The sequence below is a fragment of the Oncorhynchus kisutch genome, linkage group LG21 (genome assembly GCF_002021735.2).
Source record: "Oncorhynchus kisutch isolate 150728-3 linkage group LG21, Okis_V2, whole genome shotgun sequence".
Taxonomy (NCBI): domain Eukaryota; kingdom Metazoa; phylum Chordata; class Actinopteri; order Salmoniformes; family Salmonidae; genus Oncorhynchus; species Oncorhynchus kisutch.
In genome coordinates this window covers 28,247,578-28,265,077 of record NC_034194.2, presented here as the reverse complement: position 1 = coordinate 28,265,077, position 17,500 = coordinate 28,247,578, and the positions used below count along the sequence as shown (strand labels likewise).

At 43.9% G+C, this 17,500-nt stretch overlaps 1 protein-coding gene across 1 annotated transcript in view; it reads left to right on the top strand.

Annotated features, from left to right (window-relative positions):
• LOC109866235 (major facilitator superfamily domain-containing protein 2B-like) overlaps positions 1 to 17,500 on the top strand; it is a 26,517-nt gene that overhangs the window by 4,104 nt on the left and 4,913 nt on the right. The window contains exons 3-12 of the mRNA XM_031800744.1: positions 1,598 to 1,723; positions 1,891 to 2,015; positions 6,269 to 6,392; positions 8,190 to 8,268; positions 8,376 to 8,557; positions 13,277 to 13,367; positions 14,251 to 14,372; positions 15,090 to 15,173; positions 15,334 to 15,417; positions 16,083 to 16,192. Coding sequence (XP_031656604.1) covers positions 1,598 to 1,723; positions 1,891 to 2,015; positions 6,269 to 6,392; positions 8,190 to 8,268; positions 8,376 to 8,557; positions 13,277 to 13,367; positions 14,251 to 14,372; positions 15,090 to 15,173; positions 15,334 to 15,417; positions 16,083 to 16,192 — 1,127 coding nt within the window. The remainder of the gene's footprint in view (positions 1 to 1,597; positions 1,724 to 1,890; positions 2,016 to 6,268; positions 6,393 to 8,189; positions 8,269 to 8,375; positions 8,558 to 13,276; positions 13,368 to 14,250; positions 14,373 to 15,089; positions 15,174 to 15,333; positions 15,418 to 16,082; positions 16,193 to 17,500) is intronic.

The following is a 17,500-nucleotide window of genomic DNA, read 5'->3' as shown; positions in this document are numbered from 1 at the left end:
GGAGAAAGAGTAAGAGAGAGAGAGAGAGAGAGAGGTTAAAAAAGATAAGAAAGAAAGTGGAGAGATGTATAAACAGAAGGAGAGAGGAGGTTAGACGTTTAATCATATGCTGTTGTGCTTTGGTCCGTGCAGTGTGTGCTTCCATGTCTGTCGCTGAACTGTTCATAATACAGTCGTAAATATTGGACTTTCCAGGAGGCTGGCAGCTTGTCTGCTCTTTCATGTGTGAGTACGGTATCATTGGGACATCACTACCCTAAACCCTAACCTTAACCTTAATCCCTCCCCTTACCCATAACCCTAACCATAACCGTAACCATTTTATATGTCAACTTCAATGGGATAGGGACGTCCCAAGGATCCCAGATAGCACGGACCAGACTTGAACACACATGCGTGCACACATGTTTTTAGCAAGGGGCGGTATACCTCTATAGCAGTGGAAACACTGTTCCGGCATCCTTTCTGTCTGTCTCTGTGGTGTCCTGTGGATCTGTCTATAAGGGGAACAGGCTGTTCTGTGTGCCCAAGTGTCTCCTGACATCACCACAGTCTAAACAGCAGGGAGGGGTGTTCTGTCTGATCCTGTATCCCTCACATCAACTGGCACCTACATCACAGGGGAACTTTAAATACTATCTGAGGGGAGAGGAGATACATTAGGGGAGAGTGATGATTGGGGGAAGAGGGGAATGTAGATGGAGAATAGTGGTGGGGAAGTAGGCCTAGATAGATCTCATATGTGAAACCACATTTCTTCCACTATGCACGGAAATGAGTCGTGGAGGCCTATTTTTAATTTTTTATATTTAACCTTTATTTAAACAGGGAGTCACATTAAGATTAAACATCTATTTTATAAGAGAGCCCTGTATACAATAAACACAGAATAATAAAACATACACATATATATCTATTAAACAATATTAGTCAACACACAATAACAAAATAAACATATGTAATAAAAGCAGTGAACTAGACAGATTTTCCCAAATTTGTGGAGACTGAAGGGATCCCTTGAGTTATCCATTCCTGAGAACAGGTTTGGTAACTTATGATTCGTAATTAATGAAGTTACATATGAAGGGAGTTTCTGTAACATTTCTTTGTAAGAGAGAGAGAGAGAGAGAGAGAGAGACATGAGGTCACACGTCTGTATCGACTGTCATCTGAATGGCACTGTGTGATTCACTCGCTCTGACATCACAATGGACAACAATATAGCGTCTGAAAATAGAATTCTGAAGATAGAGTTCCGGTTCTGTGTTTCTTAATTATTTTGAAAATCATAATGCCAGGGTTCTGCTGTCACAGACTCATTCTTCGCTACAACTGTATTCCTTATCCATAAGAAGATAGCTTTCGCCTAAGATTTGACTCCTGCTTGTATCTTATCTGAGGCTTATATTTTGGCTACATATCCATGGCTAACAAACAGAGTTGTTGTCTTTACACGGTAAAGAAAGACACAGCAGTCAACTGTATCTCATAGGCTTTGCAGATCATTTATTTGCCTATTTCTCAGATATTGCACTTCATGAAACCTGTAACTGACTTGTAACCCTCTCCAATGTTTCTTGTTGTTTTTCATCCATAGACTGTGTTGGACCAGAAGCTGTCTGTCTGCAGTAAGCTCTGCTTCGCCATTGGAGGAGCACCCAATCAGGTGGCCGGCAGCGCTACAGCATTTTTCCTCCAGATCTACCTGCTGGATGTCGCCCAGGTAACACATCTGTGTGTTTGTGTGTGTTTCTTCTTCCTCTCTCACTCTCTCTCTCTCTCTCTCTCTCTCTCTCTCTCTCTCTCTCTCTCTCTCTCTCTCTCTCTCTCTCTCTCTCACTCTCTCTATCTGTGTCTTCTAACTACATCCCTCCGTTCTCTCCTCCTCAGATCAACCCATTCCAGGCCTCCATGGTTCTGTTCATAGGGAAGGCGTGGGGCGCTGTCAGCGACCCTGTTGTCGGCTTCTTCATCACCAAGAGCAAGTGGACCAGGATAGGCAGACTTATGCCCTGGTGAGGCCATGCACACATGGATTGCATAGAGTGCACACACCTAGTTTCCCAAGTTCGAAGTGTCCTATTTGAAGGATAAAAAACAGCAGACAGACACTACGGCTCCATAGGACCACAGATCTTAGTGATTGTATGGGAAATGCTACCTGTGAATGCTAGGCTTCACATTTTGACTTCACACTTCTATTGGATTATACTAAAGCTTTTCTCTTGATTTATAAATGAGAATGTGTTCCAGTCAACTTACCTGGTAAAATAAAACAATAACAAACAGATGAACTAAACCACAGCAGTATCCGTGTAGACCTTCGTTATGAGCCCTGTCAGCTTAGACAAAAGGCTGTCCCCATAGCAGAACCCTTTTTGGTTCCAGGTAAAACCCCTTTGGGTTCCATGTAGAACCCTATGTGGAAAGCATTCTACATGGAACCCAAAAGAGTTCTACCTGGAACCAAAAGGGGTTCTTCAAAGGGTTGTCCTACGGGAACAGTCAAAGAACCCTTTTAGGATCTAGATAGCACCTTTTTTTCTATAAGTGCAGAGAGTGTTTACCAAAAGCACCACATCGAACTCCACCATAACACTAGGTGTCAGCTCTAAAGTGTGTGTGTGTGTGTGTCAGCTCAAAGCTGTGTAAACTGGTTACTGGTTGAGTACTTACTGCTGATCCCGATGTGACTGAGTGAGTGCTGTATAAGTTTTACAAGCCATAGATTACTGACAAGCTGACCGGCTGGAGAGGGACCAGATCACAGAATTACTGATTTGATTACCACTGTACGTGTGTGTGTGTGTGTGTGTGTGTGTGTGTGTGTGTGTGTGTGTGTGTGTGTGTGTGTGTGTGTGTGTGTGTGTGTGTGTGTGTGTGTGTGTGTGTGTGTGTGTGTGTGTGTGTGTGCGTGCATGCGTGTGTGTACTGAATGTGTGTGTGTGTGTTTGTTTGTTGGTGTGTGTGTGTTCTGAGAGTTTTTGTGGCAAAACACTGTTGCCTTGCCCGGTTGTGTGTGTGATAATCAGCACCTTGAGAAAGCCGCACCCTCTAGTTAACTACTGAGTGAAACCAGTGGCGTAAAGTACTTCAGTAAAAATACTTTAATATACTAATTAAGTCGTTTTTTGGGGTTATCTGTACTTTACTATTTATATTTTTGACAACTTTTACTTCTACATTCCTAAAGAAAATAATGTACTTTTTACTCCATACATTTTCCCTGGCACCCAAAAGTACTCGTTATATTTTGAATGAGTAGCAGGACAGGAAAATGGTCCAATTCCCGCACTAATAAAGAGGACATCCCTGGTCATCCCTACTGCCTCTTATCTGACAGACTCACTAAACACAAATGCTTAGTTGGTAAATTATGTCTGAGTGTTGGAGTGTGCCCCTGGCTATCCGTAAATTAAGAAGATCGTGCCGTCTGGTTTGCTTAATATAAGGAACTTGAAATTATTTATCCATAAGTATATTTTAGAATTACATTTACTTTTGATACTTAAGTATATTGATACTCAAGTAGTATTTTACTGGGTGACTTTCACTTTTACTTGAGTCATTTTCTATGAAGGTATCCTTACTTTTACTCAAGTATGACAGTTGGGTACCTTTTCCACCACTGAGTGAAACCCTCTCTAACTGTCAGACAGGAAGTCCCCTGACCCGGGGCTGTAACATCATCAGACAGACAGGAAGTGATCAGAATCTGTTTGTCCTGAGGGGTTTATGGCTGTTTTCTGTTTGGTACTCCTGGGTGCTACTGTGTTTGTTATGATAGACTCAGCCCTGCCATGCCAGCAGAGATAAAACTGGGACATTTCTCTCACAATCTCAGAGAGTGTGATGGTGCTGAAATCCCCTCCTTGCTTCAGTCTCAATCACTGGGTGTCTGCCTGTGTACGTGTTTTGCCCTACTTCCACTGTCAAACACTCCCATTGGGTTCTTCCAATACCCATCCTGCGAGCCATCTTACAGAACAATCTAACATTGTAACAGTTTATTCTAACACTCTAAATGTTCCATTCAGTCACTGTGCCTTTTCAACCCTCCCATGACCAGCCTAAACAGCAGCAGGCCCAACCCCAGAGCTAGGCAGCCCTGTCAGCCCTGTCACTCTCTTTGTGTGGCTGAACAATCACTAAGGACAGGCCTCTGTGTAACAGGGAGAGCTGGACTGTACCAGAACTCACCACTCTCTACCTCTCTCTATCTCTTTCTCCCCCTTTCTCTCTTTTTCTCTCTGTCCCCTTTCTCCCTCTTTCTCTCTTTTTCTCTCTGTCCCCTTTCTCCCTCTTTCTCTCTTTTTCTATCTGTCCCCTTTCTACCTCTTTCTCTCTTTTTCTATCTGTTCTTAGTTCAACTGAATGCCAGGGCAGGACGGGTCAGGGGTTAAGGGAGCTAGAGCAGAGGGGACGGGGTTTTGTAATATGCAGATTAAAATGGGGTCAAGTATCTCTGGGTCCTATCAGGTCAAAGGTTACAGGTCAGGTCCATTGTGGAAATATTTTGGGGTCATCACCAAAACAATATGACTGTGGCTATTTGTGAGTGGTGCATAGAGGATAGGGTTGAGCTAGCAAAAGCTTGCTTAGCTGTGTTAAAGTGCAGTCCACAATTTGATTTTCCTGTGTTTTATATACTCTATATTTCCACACTATGAGGTTGGAATAATATTGTGAAACTGTGAAAATGTATATAATGCCATTTTAGTGTAAGAGTGAAATTCCAGCCTGTTTTGACAACACCAGGCGGTAAATTAGTTAATAGGCCAATAAGAAAGAGATCGGTCGCTCTGCCAATAACAGCTATTTTTCAGTTTTCCCCTCCCCACTCAGACCACTCCCAGACCATACTGGCAAAATTAGTGCTTGAGAAATTGCTCTTTGCTAAGAAGCAATTTTTGTTTATTTTTGATTGAAAACAATCACAGTAAAGTACTTAATTGTTACCCAGAAATGACTTGATATTGAGATAAAAATGGCTGCATTGGACCTTTAACTATGTACTTAGTTGACCCTGCAGCTGCAGAGCATTTACTGAGCTTGAGTCTTTATGATAAGGATGTGAATTCTATGATGTACAGACGTTAGCAGATCAACCTAACATACAGTGCCTAGTGAAAATCTACATACCACTTGCAATGTCTTCACAGTTTTGCCGCCTTGAAATTTGGTTGGGAATCATTCATGGAAAGCAATATTCAAACCTCTCTGATACTCAAGCAGATTTAAGTCAGGACTGAGACTGGACCATTCAGGAACACTAAACACCTACATTTACTTGAAAATCAGAGACAAGGTTTGAATATTGCTGTCCATCAATGACTCCCAACCACATTTACTGAGCTTTAGCAATATTGACAAGAACAATTGATAAATGTTGCCCTAAGAGTTGTACAAAGTTGGTAAAATCGCATTTGAAATTATTCACAGCTGTAATGGCAGCCGAAGGTGCTTCCACCAAGTATTACCTCTGGGGTGTGAAGACATACGCATTCAAGACATCTTCTATACTTTTTCTTTAACTTTGAAAATGTGGAGTAGGTTGTGTAGATCTGTGGGAAAAAATATATATATTTATTGTTGCTTTAGCAGATATTCTTGTATAATTCAGTGGTTATAGATAGAGATAGTCATTGTGGACTAGTGGAAAGTACATTCACTTGTCCACAACCTCCCATCTTTCTCTCTCTCCACAGTGAAACACACAGCTGTGCCCTCAGCCCACAATGATATATTCCAGTTGGATGAATTATACATAAACAACACAGCTCCCCACATCCTCAAAACTGTACAATGCAGCATAATTTTTCTGCCCTGAGATGCCTGTGTGTGTGTGTGTGTGTGTATGTGTGTGTGTGTGTGTGTATGTGTCTGAATTAAACTCATGGTAATGTGGGTTATCATTCCTGTGGCATAGCGCATCTTCCTGTCTTCCCGCTATCCCTCCACACTAACCTAGGACAGATTACTGCAGATTCACAAACACATCACCCATCTCTCCCAAAACACCCACGTACACCATCAGTCTATCACTTGCCTAACAGGTTCACTGGCACTGGCCTAACAGGTTCACATAATAGTCTAAACAGGCCTGCTGAGATAAACTGGCAGGCCTTTATCTATTGCACAAACACAAAATGAGGCCAGCGTTTCACAATAAAAAAGATACGAAATTCGACTCCAATGCTTGCTCAAACAATGGTCATTAAGATATACTATTAGAACAATAACCCTGTCCTCTCTCTTTTCTCTGTAGGATGGTGGGCTGTACTCCGTTTGTGGTGGTCTCCTACTTCTACCTGTGGTTCGTTCCTCCCTTCACCAATGGACGATTCATCTGGTACCTGGGTTTCTACTGTCTCTACCAGACACTCATCACTGTACGTACCTGCCAGATACCTACTACTACTAGTACTACATAAACGTTGGCCCACAATGAAACATTTACACATCCTCCTCAGATAGCAGATATCGAACACTATTCAACACTGACTTTGATTTCTCATAATGTGTGTTCGTAAATTCACTCTGGAGTGCCAGAGTGTAAATTCAGTTCGTATATTCAGAGCGTTTAATGACGTTTTTTGCCGACTTTTACTGACACCGGTCTCTCTCTCTCTCGCTCTCTCTCTGCTCTCTCTCTCTTTCTCTCTCTCTCTCTCTCTGCTCTCTCTCTCTCTCTCTCACTCTCTCTCTCTCTCTCTCTCTCTCTCTCTGCTCTCTCACTCTCTCTCTGCTCTCTCTCTCTCTCTCTCTCTCTCTCTCTGCTCTCTCTCCCTCTCTCTCTCCCTCTCTCTCTCTCTCGCTCTCTCTCTGCTCTCTCTCTCACTCTCTCTCTCACTTGCTCTCTCCTCTGCTCTTTCTCTCTCTGTCTCTCTCTCTCTCTCTCTCTCTCTCTCTCTGTCTCTCTCTCTCTCTCTCTCTCTCTGTCTCTCTCTCTCTCTCTCTCTCTCTCTCTCTCTCTCTCTCTCTCTCTCTCTCTCTGTCTCTCTCTCTCTCTCTGCTCTCTCTCTCTCTCTCTCTCTCTGTCTCTCTCTCTCTCTCTCTGCTCTCTCTCTCACTCTCTCTCTCTCTCTCTCTCTCTCTCTCTCTCTCTCTCTCTCTCTCTCTGCTCTCTCACTCTCTCTCTGCTCTCTCTCTCTCACTCTCTCTCTCACTTGCTCTCTCCTCTGCTCTTTCTCTAACCTCTCTAACATATGGTACAGAGCATGTTGTCCACTGCCCACATTGTGGTGGCCTATAATGACATGTCTTTCTAACTACTTGATAAGTATAGGTTCAGCCCTGCCAGAGACCACTGGGTGGGTAAATGCTGGTTACCACTTTTAACTTCCCTTCATTGTCTTTGTGTGTGAGAGGCAGAATGGACAGCTGCTGTCACTTTAAGGCCATACAGTAGTTGATCTAAATAAACAACAGCCAGTGTAATCATTCAATGAGGATTTGATGACTACTAAGGCTGATAAGTTCATTTTTGAAGCAAAGCTGTGGTCAAATTGAGTTCTATAAATTGTTTTTTTACAACAAGGCCCCACAAATGACATGCTTGGCCTTCCCTGCATCCCTCCTTCCCTCCTTCCCTCCATCCGTCCTTCACTCCATCCCTCCTTCCCTCCATCCGTCCTTCACTCCATCCCTCCTTCACTCCATCCGTCCTTCACTCCATCCCTCCTTCACTCCATCCCTCCTTCACTCCATCCGTCCTTCACTCCATCCCTCCTTCACTCCATCTGTCCTTCACTCCATCCCTCCTTCACTCCATCCCTCCTTCACTCCATCCCTCCTTCACTCCATCCCGCCCCGGCCGAAGAGAAGGAGAAGGGCTGGGACAGTCTTTTATGGCCGCGTTTATTTCTGATGTCTCTTTGGACACTGTCAGTCGCTTGGTCAGTCGCTTGTTTGCTCGCTCGGTCAGTCTGCCACAATGTTGACTGAGCTGTTGTGTGAATGACAAAGTGAAGAAAGGCTGGGTTTGAAGGTCAAGCGGAGGGTTGCTGACTGATATACTGGCCAGCTTGAGAGCTGAGGTTTATCGACATGGAAACTGAAAATAGGTTAAACAACAACAAAAGGTGCAAACGATATGGCCTTTGACCCTCTGATCCACTTCTTACAGTATTTCCTATATCTAACCACATCTAATCATGTCCTCTGTGTCTGCTTTGTTTCCTTCCCAGTGTTTCCATGTGCCTTACTCTGCCCTCACCATGTTCCTCAGTCCGGACCAGAAGGAGAGAGACTCGGCCACAGCCTACCGTAGGTCACTATTACACAGACCTTAGGTTGTTTGATCAAATGATACCACTCGCCTGTCATTCTGTTTTGATAGTACTTAATACTATAATACATGTGTTATACTGCAGGTATGACCATGGAGGTGCTGGGTACTCTAGTTGGCGCTGCCATCCAGGGTCAAATCGTGGCGAGCGCACACACCCTGAAAAACTGCCCCCAGCACAACATGTCTGCCAGTCACCTAGGCAACGGCAGTGGGGCCGAGATCGTCAAGAGAATCATTCACTCCCAGGACTTCCTGTCACATGCTGTAAGTGTCACCACGATAACAAACAACCAGACCTGAGGTGTTACCATGGTGATCCTATATTGAAAATAACTGTAACTGACTGTAGTGTCCTGAACTAACTCAGGGCTGTAGTGTCCTGAACTAACTCAGGGCTGTAGTGTCCTGAACTAACTCGGGGCTGTAGTGTCCTGAACTAACTCAGGGCTGTAGTAGTGTCCTGAACTAACTCAGGGCTGTAGTAGTGTCCTGAACTAACTCAGGGCTGTAGTGTCCTGAACTAACTCAGGGCTGTAGTAGTGTCCTGAACTAACTCAGGGCTGTAGTGTCCTGAACTAACTCAGGGCTGTAGTAGTGTCCTGAACTAACTCAGGGCTGTAGTGTCCTGAACTAACTCAGGGCTGTAGTAGTGTCCTGAACTAACTTCAGGGCTGTAGTAGTGTCCTGAACTAACTCAGGGCTGTAGTGTCCTGAACTAACTCAGGGCTGTAGTAGTAGTCCTGAACTAACTCAGGGCTGTAGTGTCCTGAACTAACTCAGGGCTGTAGTAGTGTCCTGAACTAACCTCAGGGCTGTAGTATCCTGAACTAACTCAGGGCTGTAGTAGTGTCCTGAACTAACTCAGGGCTGTAGTATCCTGAACTAACTCAGGGCTGTAGTAGTGTCCTGAACTAACTCAGGGCTGTAGTAGTGTCCTGAACTAACTCAGGGCTGTAGTAGTGTCCTGAACTAACTCAGGGCTGTAGTAGTGTCCTGAACTAACTCAGGGCTGTAGTAGTGTCCTGAACTAACTCAGGGTGGTAGTAGTGTCCCTGAACTAACTCAGGGCTGTAGTAGTATCCTGAACTAACCTCAGGGCTGTAGTAGTGTCCTGAACTAACTCAGGGCTGTAGTGTCCTGAACTAACTCAGGGCTGTAGTGTCCTGAACTAACTCAGGGCTGTAGTAGTGTCCTGAACTAACTCAGGGCTGTAGTGTCCTGAACTAACTCAGGGCTGTAGTGTCCTGAACTAACTCAGGGCTGTAGTGTCCTGAACTAACTCAGGGCTGTAGTGTCCTGAACTAACTCAGGGCTGTAGTGTCCTGAACTAACTCAGGGCTGTAGTAGTGTCCTGAACTAACTCAGGGCTGTAGTGTCCTGAACTAACTCAGGGCTGTAGTAGTGTCCTGAACTAACTCAGGGCTGTAGTAGTGTCCTGAACTAACTCAGGGCTGTAGTGTCCTGAACTAACTCAGGGCTGTAGTAGTGTCCTGAACTAACTCAGGGCTGTAGTAGTGTCCTGAAACTAACTCAGGGCTGTAGTAGTGTCCTGAACTAACTCAGGGCTGTAGTAGTGTCCTGAACTAACTCAGGGCTGTAGTAGTGTCCTGAACTAACTCAGGGCTGTAGTAGTGTCCTGAACTAACTCAGGGCTGTAGTGTCCTGAACTAACTCAGGGCTGTAGTAGTGTCCTGAACTAACTCAGGGCTGTAGTAGTGTCCTGAACTAACTCAGGGCTGTAGTGTCCTGAACTAACTCAGGGCTGTAGTGTCCTGAACTAACTCAGGGCTGTAGTATCCTGAACTAACCCAGGGCTGTAGTAGTGTCCTGAACTAACTCAGGGCTGTAGTATCCTGAACTAACTCAGGGCTGTAGTATCCTGAACTAACTCAGGGCTGTAGTATCCTGAACTAACTCAGGGCTGTAGTAGTGTCCTGAACTAACTCAGGGCTGTAGTATCCTGAACTAACTCAGGGCTGTAGTAGTGTCCTGAACTAACTCAGGGCTGTAGTAGTGTCCTGAACTAACTCAGGGGCTGTAGTGTCCTGAACTAACTCAGGGCTGTAGTGTCCTGAACTAACTCAGGGCTGTAGTGTCCTGAACTAACTCAGGGCTGTAGTGTCCTGAACTAACTCAGGGCTGTAGTAGTGTCCTGAACTAACTCAGGGCTGTAGTGTCCTGAACTAACTCAGGGCTGTAGTATCCTGAACTAACTCAGGGCTGTAGTAGTGTCCTGAACTAACTCAGGGCTGTAGTGTCCTGAACTAACTCAGGGCTGTAGTGTCCTGAACTAACTCAGGGCTGTAGTGTCCTGAACTAACTCAGGGCTGTAGTATCCTGAACTAACTCAGGGCTGTAGTGTCCTGAACTAACTCAGGGCTGTAGTATCCTGAACTAACTCAGGGCTGTAGTATCCTGAACTAACTCAGGGCTGTAGTGTCCTGAACTAACTCAGGGCTGTAGTATCCTGAACTAACTCAGGGCTGTAGTGTCCTGAACTAACTCAGGGCTGTAGTGTCCTGAACTAACTCAGGGCTGTAGTATCCTGAACTAACTCAGGGCTGTACTTTCACACTCATCTTTTCCTTTTACTTAACTTCTTTCTTTCCTTTTTTGAGGCCTCAGAGTTGAAAAGAAACAACAGGAAACACGTTGAAGGTCAACAAGCATGAAAATTGTAAATTGTTGAAACTAAAAGGAACAGGATGAATGAATGTGAAGTTTGTGTTTGCAGACTATCTAGAGGTGAGATCTAGTCTTACCAAATCAACCAACTTTAAGAGGGCTTCATATATTATTTATCATCCCCCCCCCCCCCCCTGACATCAGCCACCAATCCCCCTCCCTGAAATAAGAGATCACAGTCTGTGGGGCGACCACAGTCTGTGTGATTAAGGCTATTTTTATCACATTTAAAAACACATGAATGAACCCCAGACCCCAAACTCGACATGCAGTTTGCTGAGATAAAGGAACCAACCATATTGAACATCTATTTCCGGACTAAAACCAGCCATACCCAGACTGGAACATTACATATTTAAATGTATCTGTTGTTCATTTCCTAGATGTAGACATACAGTCAATGAAAACATGAGTGAGACAACCTTGTGAATCCTGTGAATGCAGAGTGATTTCTGGGTAGATAAAACATGGCGAGCGGGCTCCTGCCCAAACTCTTCCGTGTCGGGTTCGGACATGCCGCAGCTATTTAAGGGCTCCAGTGGTACCATTCCAAAGGATTCTGAGTAAACCCCGATGGCGCGGCCTTTTCACCATGCATGGCCCTCTGTAACCACGATGAGCACACATACACTCACACACACACACATGATGGAGATTGAGAAAGGCTCAGTTCAGATGTCCTCCTTGTGTAACCAAAGAAAAAAAGATGTGTAGTGGACCCCAGGAAGAGTAGTATAAAACAATACCTAATGGACATATAAATTGAACAAATAAAGGTTACATTTACACTGTTGTTTTCTTGCCTTTGCAGAATGAGGTGTACATGGTATATTGTTTCTCTCTGTCCTTGCAGAATGAGGTGTACATGGTATATTGTTTCTCTCTGTCCTTGCAGAATGAGGTGTACATGGTATATTGTTTCTCTCTGTCCTTGCAGAATGAGGTGTACATGGTATACTGTTTCTCTCTGTTCTCCTTGCAGAATGAGGTGTACATGGTATACTGTTTCTCTCTGTCCTTGCAGAATGAGGTGCACATGGTATATTGTTTCTCTCTGTCCTTGCAGAATGAGGTGCACATGGTATATTGTTTCTCTCTGTCCTTGCAGAATGAGGTGTACATGGTATATTGTTTCTCTCTGTTCTCCTTGCAGAACGAGGTGTACATGGTATATTGTTTCTCTCTGTCCTTGCAGAATGAGGTGTACATGGTATATTGTTTCTCTCTGTTCTCCTTGCAGAATGAGGTGTACATGGTATATTGTTTCTCTCTGTTCTCCTTGCAGAATGAGGTGCACATGGTATATTGTTTCTCTCTGTCCTCCTTGCAGAATGAGGTGTACATGGTATATTGTTTCTCTCTGTCCTTGCAGAATGAGGTGTACATGGTATATTGTTTCTCTCTGTCCTCCTTGCAGAATGAGGTGTACATGGTATATTGTTTCTCTCTGTTCTCCTTGCAGAATGAGGTGTACATGGTATATTGTTTCTCTCTGTCCTCCTTGCAGAATGAGGTGTACATGGTATATTGTTTCTCTCTGTCCTCCTTGCAGAATGAGGTGCACATGGTATATTGTTTCTCTCTGTTCTCCTTGCAGAATGAGGTGTACATGGTATATTGTTTCTCTCTGTCCTCCTTGCAGAATGAGGTGTACATGGTATATTGTTTCTCTCTGTCCTCCTTGCAGAATGAGGTGTACATGGTATATTGTTTCTCTCTGTCCTCCTTGCAGAATGAGGTGTACATGGTATATTGTTTCTCTCTGTCCTTGCAGAATGAGTTGTACATGGTATATTGTTTCTCTCTGTCCTTGCAGAACGAGGTGTACATGGTATATTGTTTCTCTCTGTCCTTGCAGAACGAGGTGTACATGGTATATTGTTTCTCTCTGTCCTTGCAGAATGAGGTGTACATGGTATATTGTTTCTCTCTGTCCTCCTTGCAGAATGAGGTGTACATGGTATATTGTTTCTCTCTGTCCTTGCAGAATGAGGTGCACATGGTATATTGTTTCTCTCTGTCCTTGCAGAATGAGGTGCACATGGTATATTGTTTCTCTCTGTCCTTGCAGAATGAGGTGTACATGGTATATTGTTTCTCTCTGTCCTCCTTGCAGAATGAGGTGCACATGGTATATTGTTTCTCTCTGTCCTTGCAGAATGAGGTGTACATGGTATATTGTTTCTCTCTGTCCTCCATGCAGAATGAGGTGTACATGGTATATTGTTTCTCTCTGTCCTCCTTGCAGAATGAGGTGTACAGTAAAAGTAGATGATTGTTTATTCTCTCTACTTGCAGAAGGAGATGTATATGATCGCTGCTGGTGTGATTGGAGGAGTGTTTCTCATCTGCACTGTGGTCATGTTCCTGGGAGTCAAAGAGAGAGACGGTGAGTGTGTGTGTGTGTGTGTGTGTTTGTGCAAACTCTTTCCCAGCAAGTGAGTGTGCTCCTCTCTCTTTCCCTTCATTCATTTCACCCAAACGCCATTTGCAATGTACCAGTAAGCACAGTAGCACTCCGTTCAATTGTTTTGAGCCTTATTCTGACTGGACTATTTCTGGCCTCCAGATAGCTAGCTTCAGCCTCATGCAATAAAATACAGTATATACTGTAGCTAGCTTCAGCCTCATGCAATAAAATACAGTATATACTGTAGCTAGCTTCAGCCTCATGCAATAAAATACAATATATACTGTAGCTAGCTTCAGCCTCATGCAATAAAATACAATATATACTGTAGCTAGCTTCAGCCTCATGCAATAAAATACAGTATATACTGTAGCTAGCTTCAGCCTCATGCAATAAAATACAGTATATACTGTAGCTAGCTTCAGCCTCATGCAATAAAATACAGTATATACTGTAGCTAGCTTCAGCTTCATGCAATGATTATCCAACTCAGGAAAACAAGGAGGATTAAGTGTTAAGTATAAAATGACATATCTTGTGTGTTTATACTGCACATGGAGGCTGTCAATGAACTGCTGACCTCTGTACCAGCGAACCTGTCAGTTCTGGTTCACTGTACTTATACCCCCCCCCCCCCCCACACACACACACACAGAGCATAGCAATACTAGCAATGCAGGGGCATCTACAGGGTTACCAGATTGGAGGGGAAGTCTCCCATATGTGTCTCACTCATGCTTTCTTCTCTCTGGTGCTTTGCGGGCTAGTTTGAGCAATTTTTTGGAGTGGGATAAAAGATGGAAACCAAAGAAACTGTCTCTTTTGACACTGTCAGATCTCGTTATTTTTCTTCCTCGCACAGATCCGTACATTTCGAAGACGGAGAAGCAGATCCCATTCCACAAGGGCTTCATCCTGGTGATGCGTCACGGTCCCTACCTCACTCTGACTGCTGCCTTCCTCTTCATCTCTGTTGCCATTCAGGTGGGAACATTGATACACCCCTTCTCAGACATGACACCCACAGTGGGATGGGTGTTGTGTTATGATTTGTGGGCACATTGATAGACCCCCTCTCAGACATGACACCTACAGTGGGATGGGTGTTGTGTTATGATTTGTGGGCACATTGATAGACCCCTCTCAGACATGACACCCACAGTGGGATGGTAATGGGTGTTGTGTAATGATTGGACCCAGAATGGCTCCAGATACAGCCTGCCTGCCATTGAATGTTGATTTGATCAAGAAAAATAGAGCACTCAGTGTGTTTGAGGAAATATGCTTGACAGCATATCTCTCTCAGCTCCAAATCCATCCGGTGATGATAGACAGACAGATAGTCATATTACAATGATGTAATATCTAGTTATTGTTATCATTATGAGAATTCTCAGTGGTACACTTCTTGTATGGCTGTGATCATATGGTTGGTTGGCATTGGAACTATATAGTACAGCTTTGATAGATTCCACCTCAAACATCTCAACTGCCGTATCTCACAAATCTTCCCTTTAATAACTTACTGTCAGCTCATCAGAATAGAAGGATTATATATCATTCAAGAGCAGGGAGGAAACTTTGCGTTAGTCAGCAGCTTCTCCAGTGATTTGGCACCGTGGGCAGAGAGGATAGGACAGTGCTGAATATTCTGAATCTTTCTGAAGAACAAATGTGTGTGATATCTGATCTGATTTCCAGTTGGTGCAAAGCAACTTTGTCCTGTTCTGTACGCATGCAGTGGACCTGAGAGACCACTTCCAGAACATTGTGCTGACCATCCTGGTGAGTTCTGGTTTCAGACCTAGATCAATGTAACTAGAAACTTACACTTTCACACAAATGTCCTATTGACATCAGTGCATGGTTTTATATGACATTAGAATATACTTAAAACCAAAAACAATAGTATAGCATGTTCTTAAAATGATACTGCTCTTCCCAGGTATCTGCAGTAGTGAGCATCCCTTTGTGGCAGTGGTTTCTGGAGCGGTTCGGCAAGAAGAAGGCAGCCTTCTGTGGAATCACGGTAAGTGTCTGGGACTGGGTGGTGGTGATGCTCCACTGATGATAAAAACATGCCACCTTGTGTACAAACATATTATTGCTTCTGGAGAGGAAAAAAAAAACATCTCTGGTATTATTATAATATGGTATTACAAACAGGGTTGGAGAGTAACTGATTACAAAAAAACTAGCTGTAGTCAGTGAAATTAGCAACAACATTATTTGAATCAGATTACAGATTCTTTTGAAAAACTAGATGATTACTTGTTGGATTACTTTTGAAATCAGAAAGGATTTTTGCAAAGAAAATACATTGACATCTTTATGTTTTCTCAATGACATTCAATTCAGCATTGAAAAAAGGCGCAAGTTTAAGTTTGTTCCACCTGATCGAGTCCACAAGTCAGAGACCACTGACCACAAGTCAGAGACCACTGACCAAAAGTTAGAGACCACTTTGATGACACACCAAATACGTTTGATGGATCCTTTTTGTCTTCTTCTATTGCCTCTTAAAGGGAAAGTAATCAGATTGTGTTACTTAACTGATAGTAAGTGTAATGGATTACATTTAGAAAGTAACCTACCCAACCCTGATTATAACTGTGTGTGCAACTAACTGTGTATACAGTAAGTACACTATGTGTGTGTGTTCAATCCTCTTACTCTATCTCTCTTTCTGTCCAGTGGATCATGCCGTTCACAGTGATGCTGGTGTTCATTCCTAACCTGGTCGTAGCCTACGTAGTGGCTGTCTCTTCTGGACTCAGTGTGGCTGCATCACTCCTCCTACCATGGTGAGCCCAATTGAATGGTGCTGGCACAAAGGTCCTCTGTGGATGTGGTGTAGTTGTAGTACCACTAGCACTAGCCACTGGTTGTAGCTACAGTAGCAATAGTAAACATATTCTTGGGGTGGTAAAATAGCCACAGTCCTTGTAGAATTACTATTCTATTGCTGTAATAGCAGCAGTCTACACTTCTCTCTGTCCATTCAGTGGTTAGGGAGTTGGGCCAGTAACCGAAAGGTTGCTGGATCAAATCCCTGTGCTGACAAGGTAAAAATCGGCCACTCTGCCCCTGAACAAGGCAGTTAACCCACTGGCCGTCATTGTAAATAAGAATTTGTTCTTAACTGACTTGCCTAGTTAAAGAAAAAATACAAAAATGTAATTCACCCTCTGGCATGATAGAGTCACGCCTGGCTATGATGTCATGTTGATGAATGAGATGTGTCTAAAAACCTCAGGGGGGGCTACAGTCTCCACTTTCATTCTGTTATTACTGTTGTTTATAGCACATTGCCTTCCCATCTCCTTTTCTCTCTCTTCACCCTCCTGTCTCCTTCTCTCCTCCCTCATTTCTCTATCACTCTTTCCATGCCTCCTCCGTACTTCTCTTCCCTCTCTAAATGACAGGGTTTATCGTGTGGGGTCATCATGTGTATGTACACTATATATACCAAAGTATGTGGACAGCTCTTCAAATTAGTGGATTTGGCTATTTCAGCAACACCCGTTGCTGACAGGTGTATAAAATCTCCATAGACAAACAGTGACAGTAGAATGTTCTTACTGAAGAGCTCAGTGACTTTCAACATGGCACCGTCATAGGATGCCACCTTTCTAACAAGTCAGTTTGTCAAATGTCTGCCCTGCTAGAGCTGCCCCGGTCAAGTGCTGTTATTGTGAAGTGGAAACGTCTAGGAGCAACAACGGCTCAGCTGTGAAGTGGTAGGCCACACAAGCTCACAGAATGGGACCGCCGAGTGATGAAGCGTGTAGAGCGTAAAAATCGTCTGTCCTCAGTTGCAACACTCACTACCTAGTTCCAAACTGCCTCTGGAAGCAACTTCAGCACAATAACTGTTTCTCGGGATCTTCATGAAATGGGTTTTCATGGCTGAACAGCCAACAAGCCTAAGATCACCATGCGTAATGCCAAGCGTCTGCTGGAGTGGTGTAAAGCTCACCACCATTGGACTCTGGAGCAGTGGAAACACATTCTCTGGAATGATAAATCACACTTCACCATCTGGCATTCGGACGAATCTGGGTTTGGCGGTTGTCAGGAGAACGCTACCTGCCCCAATGCATAGTGCCAAA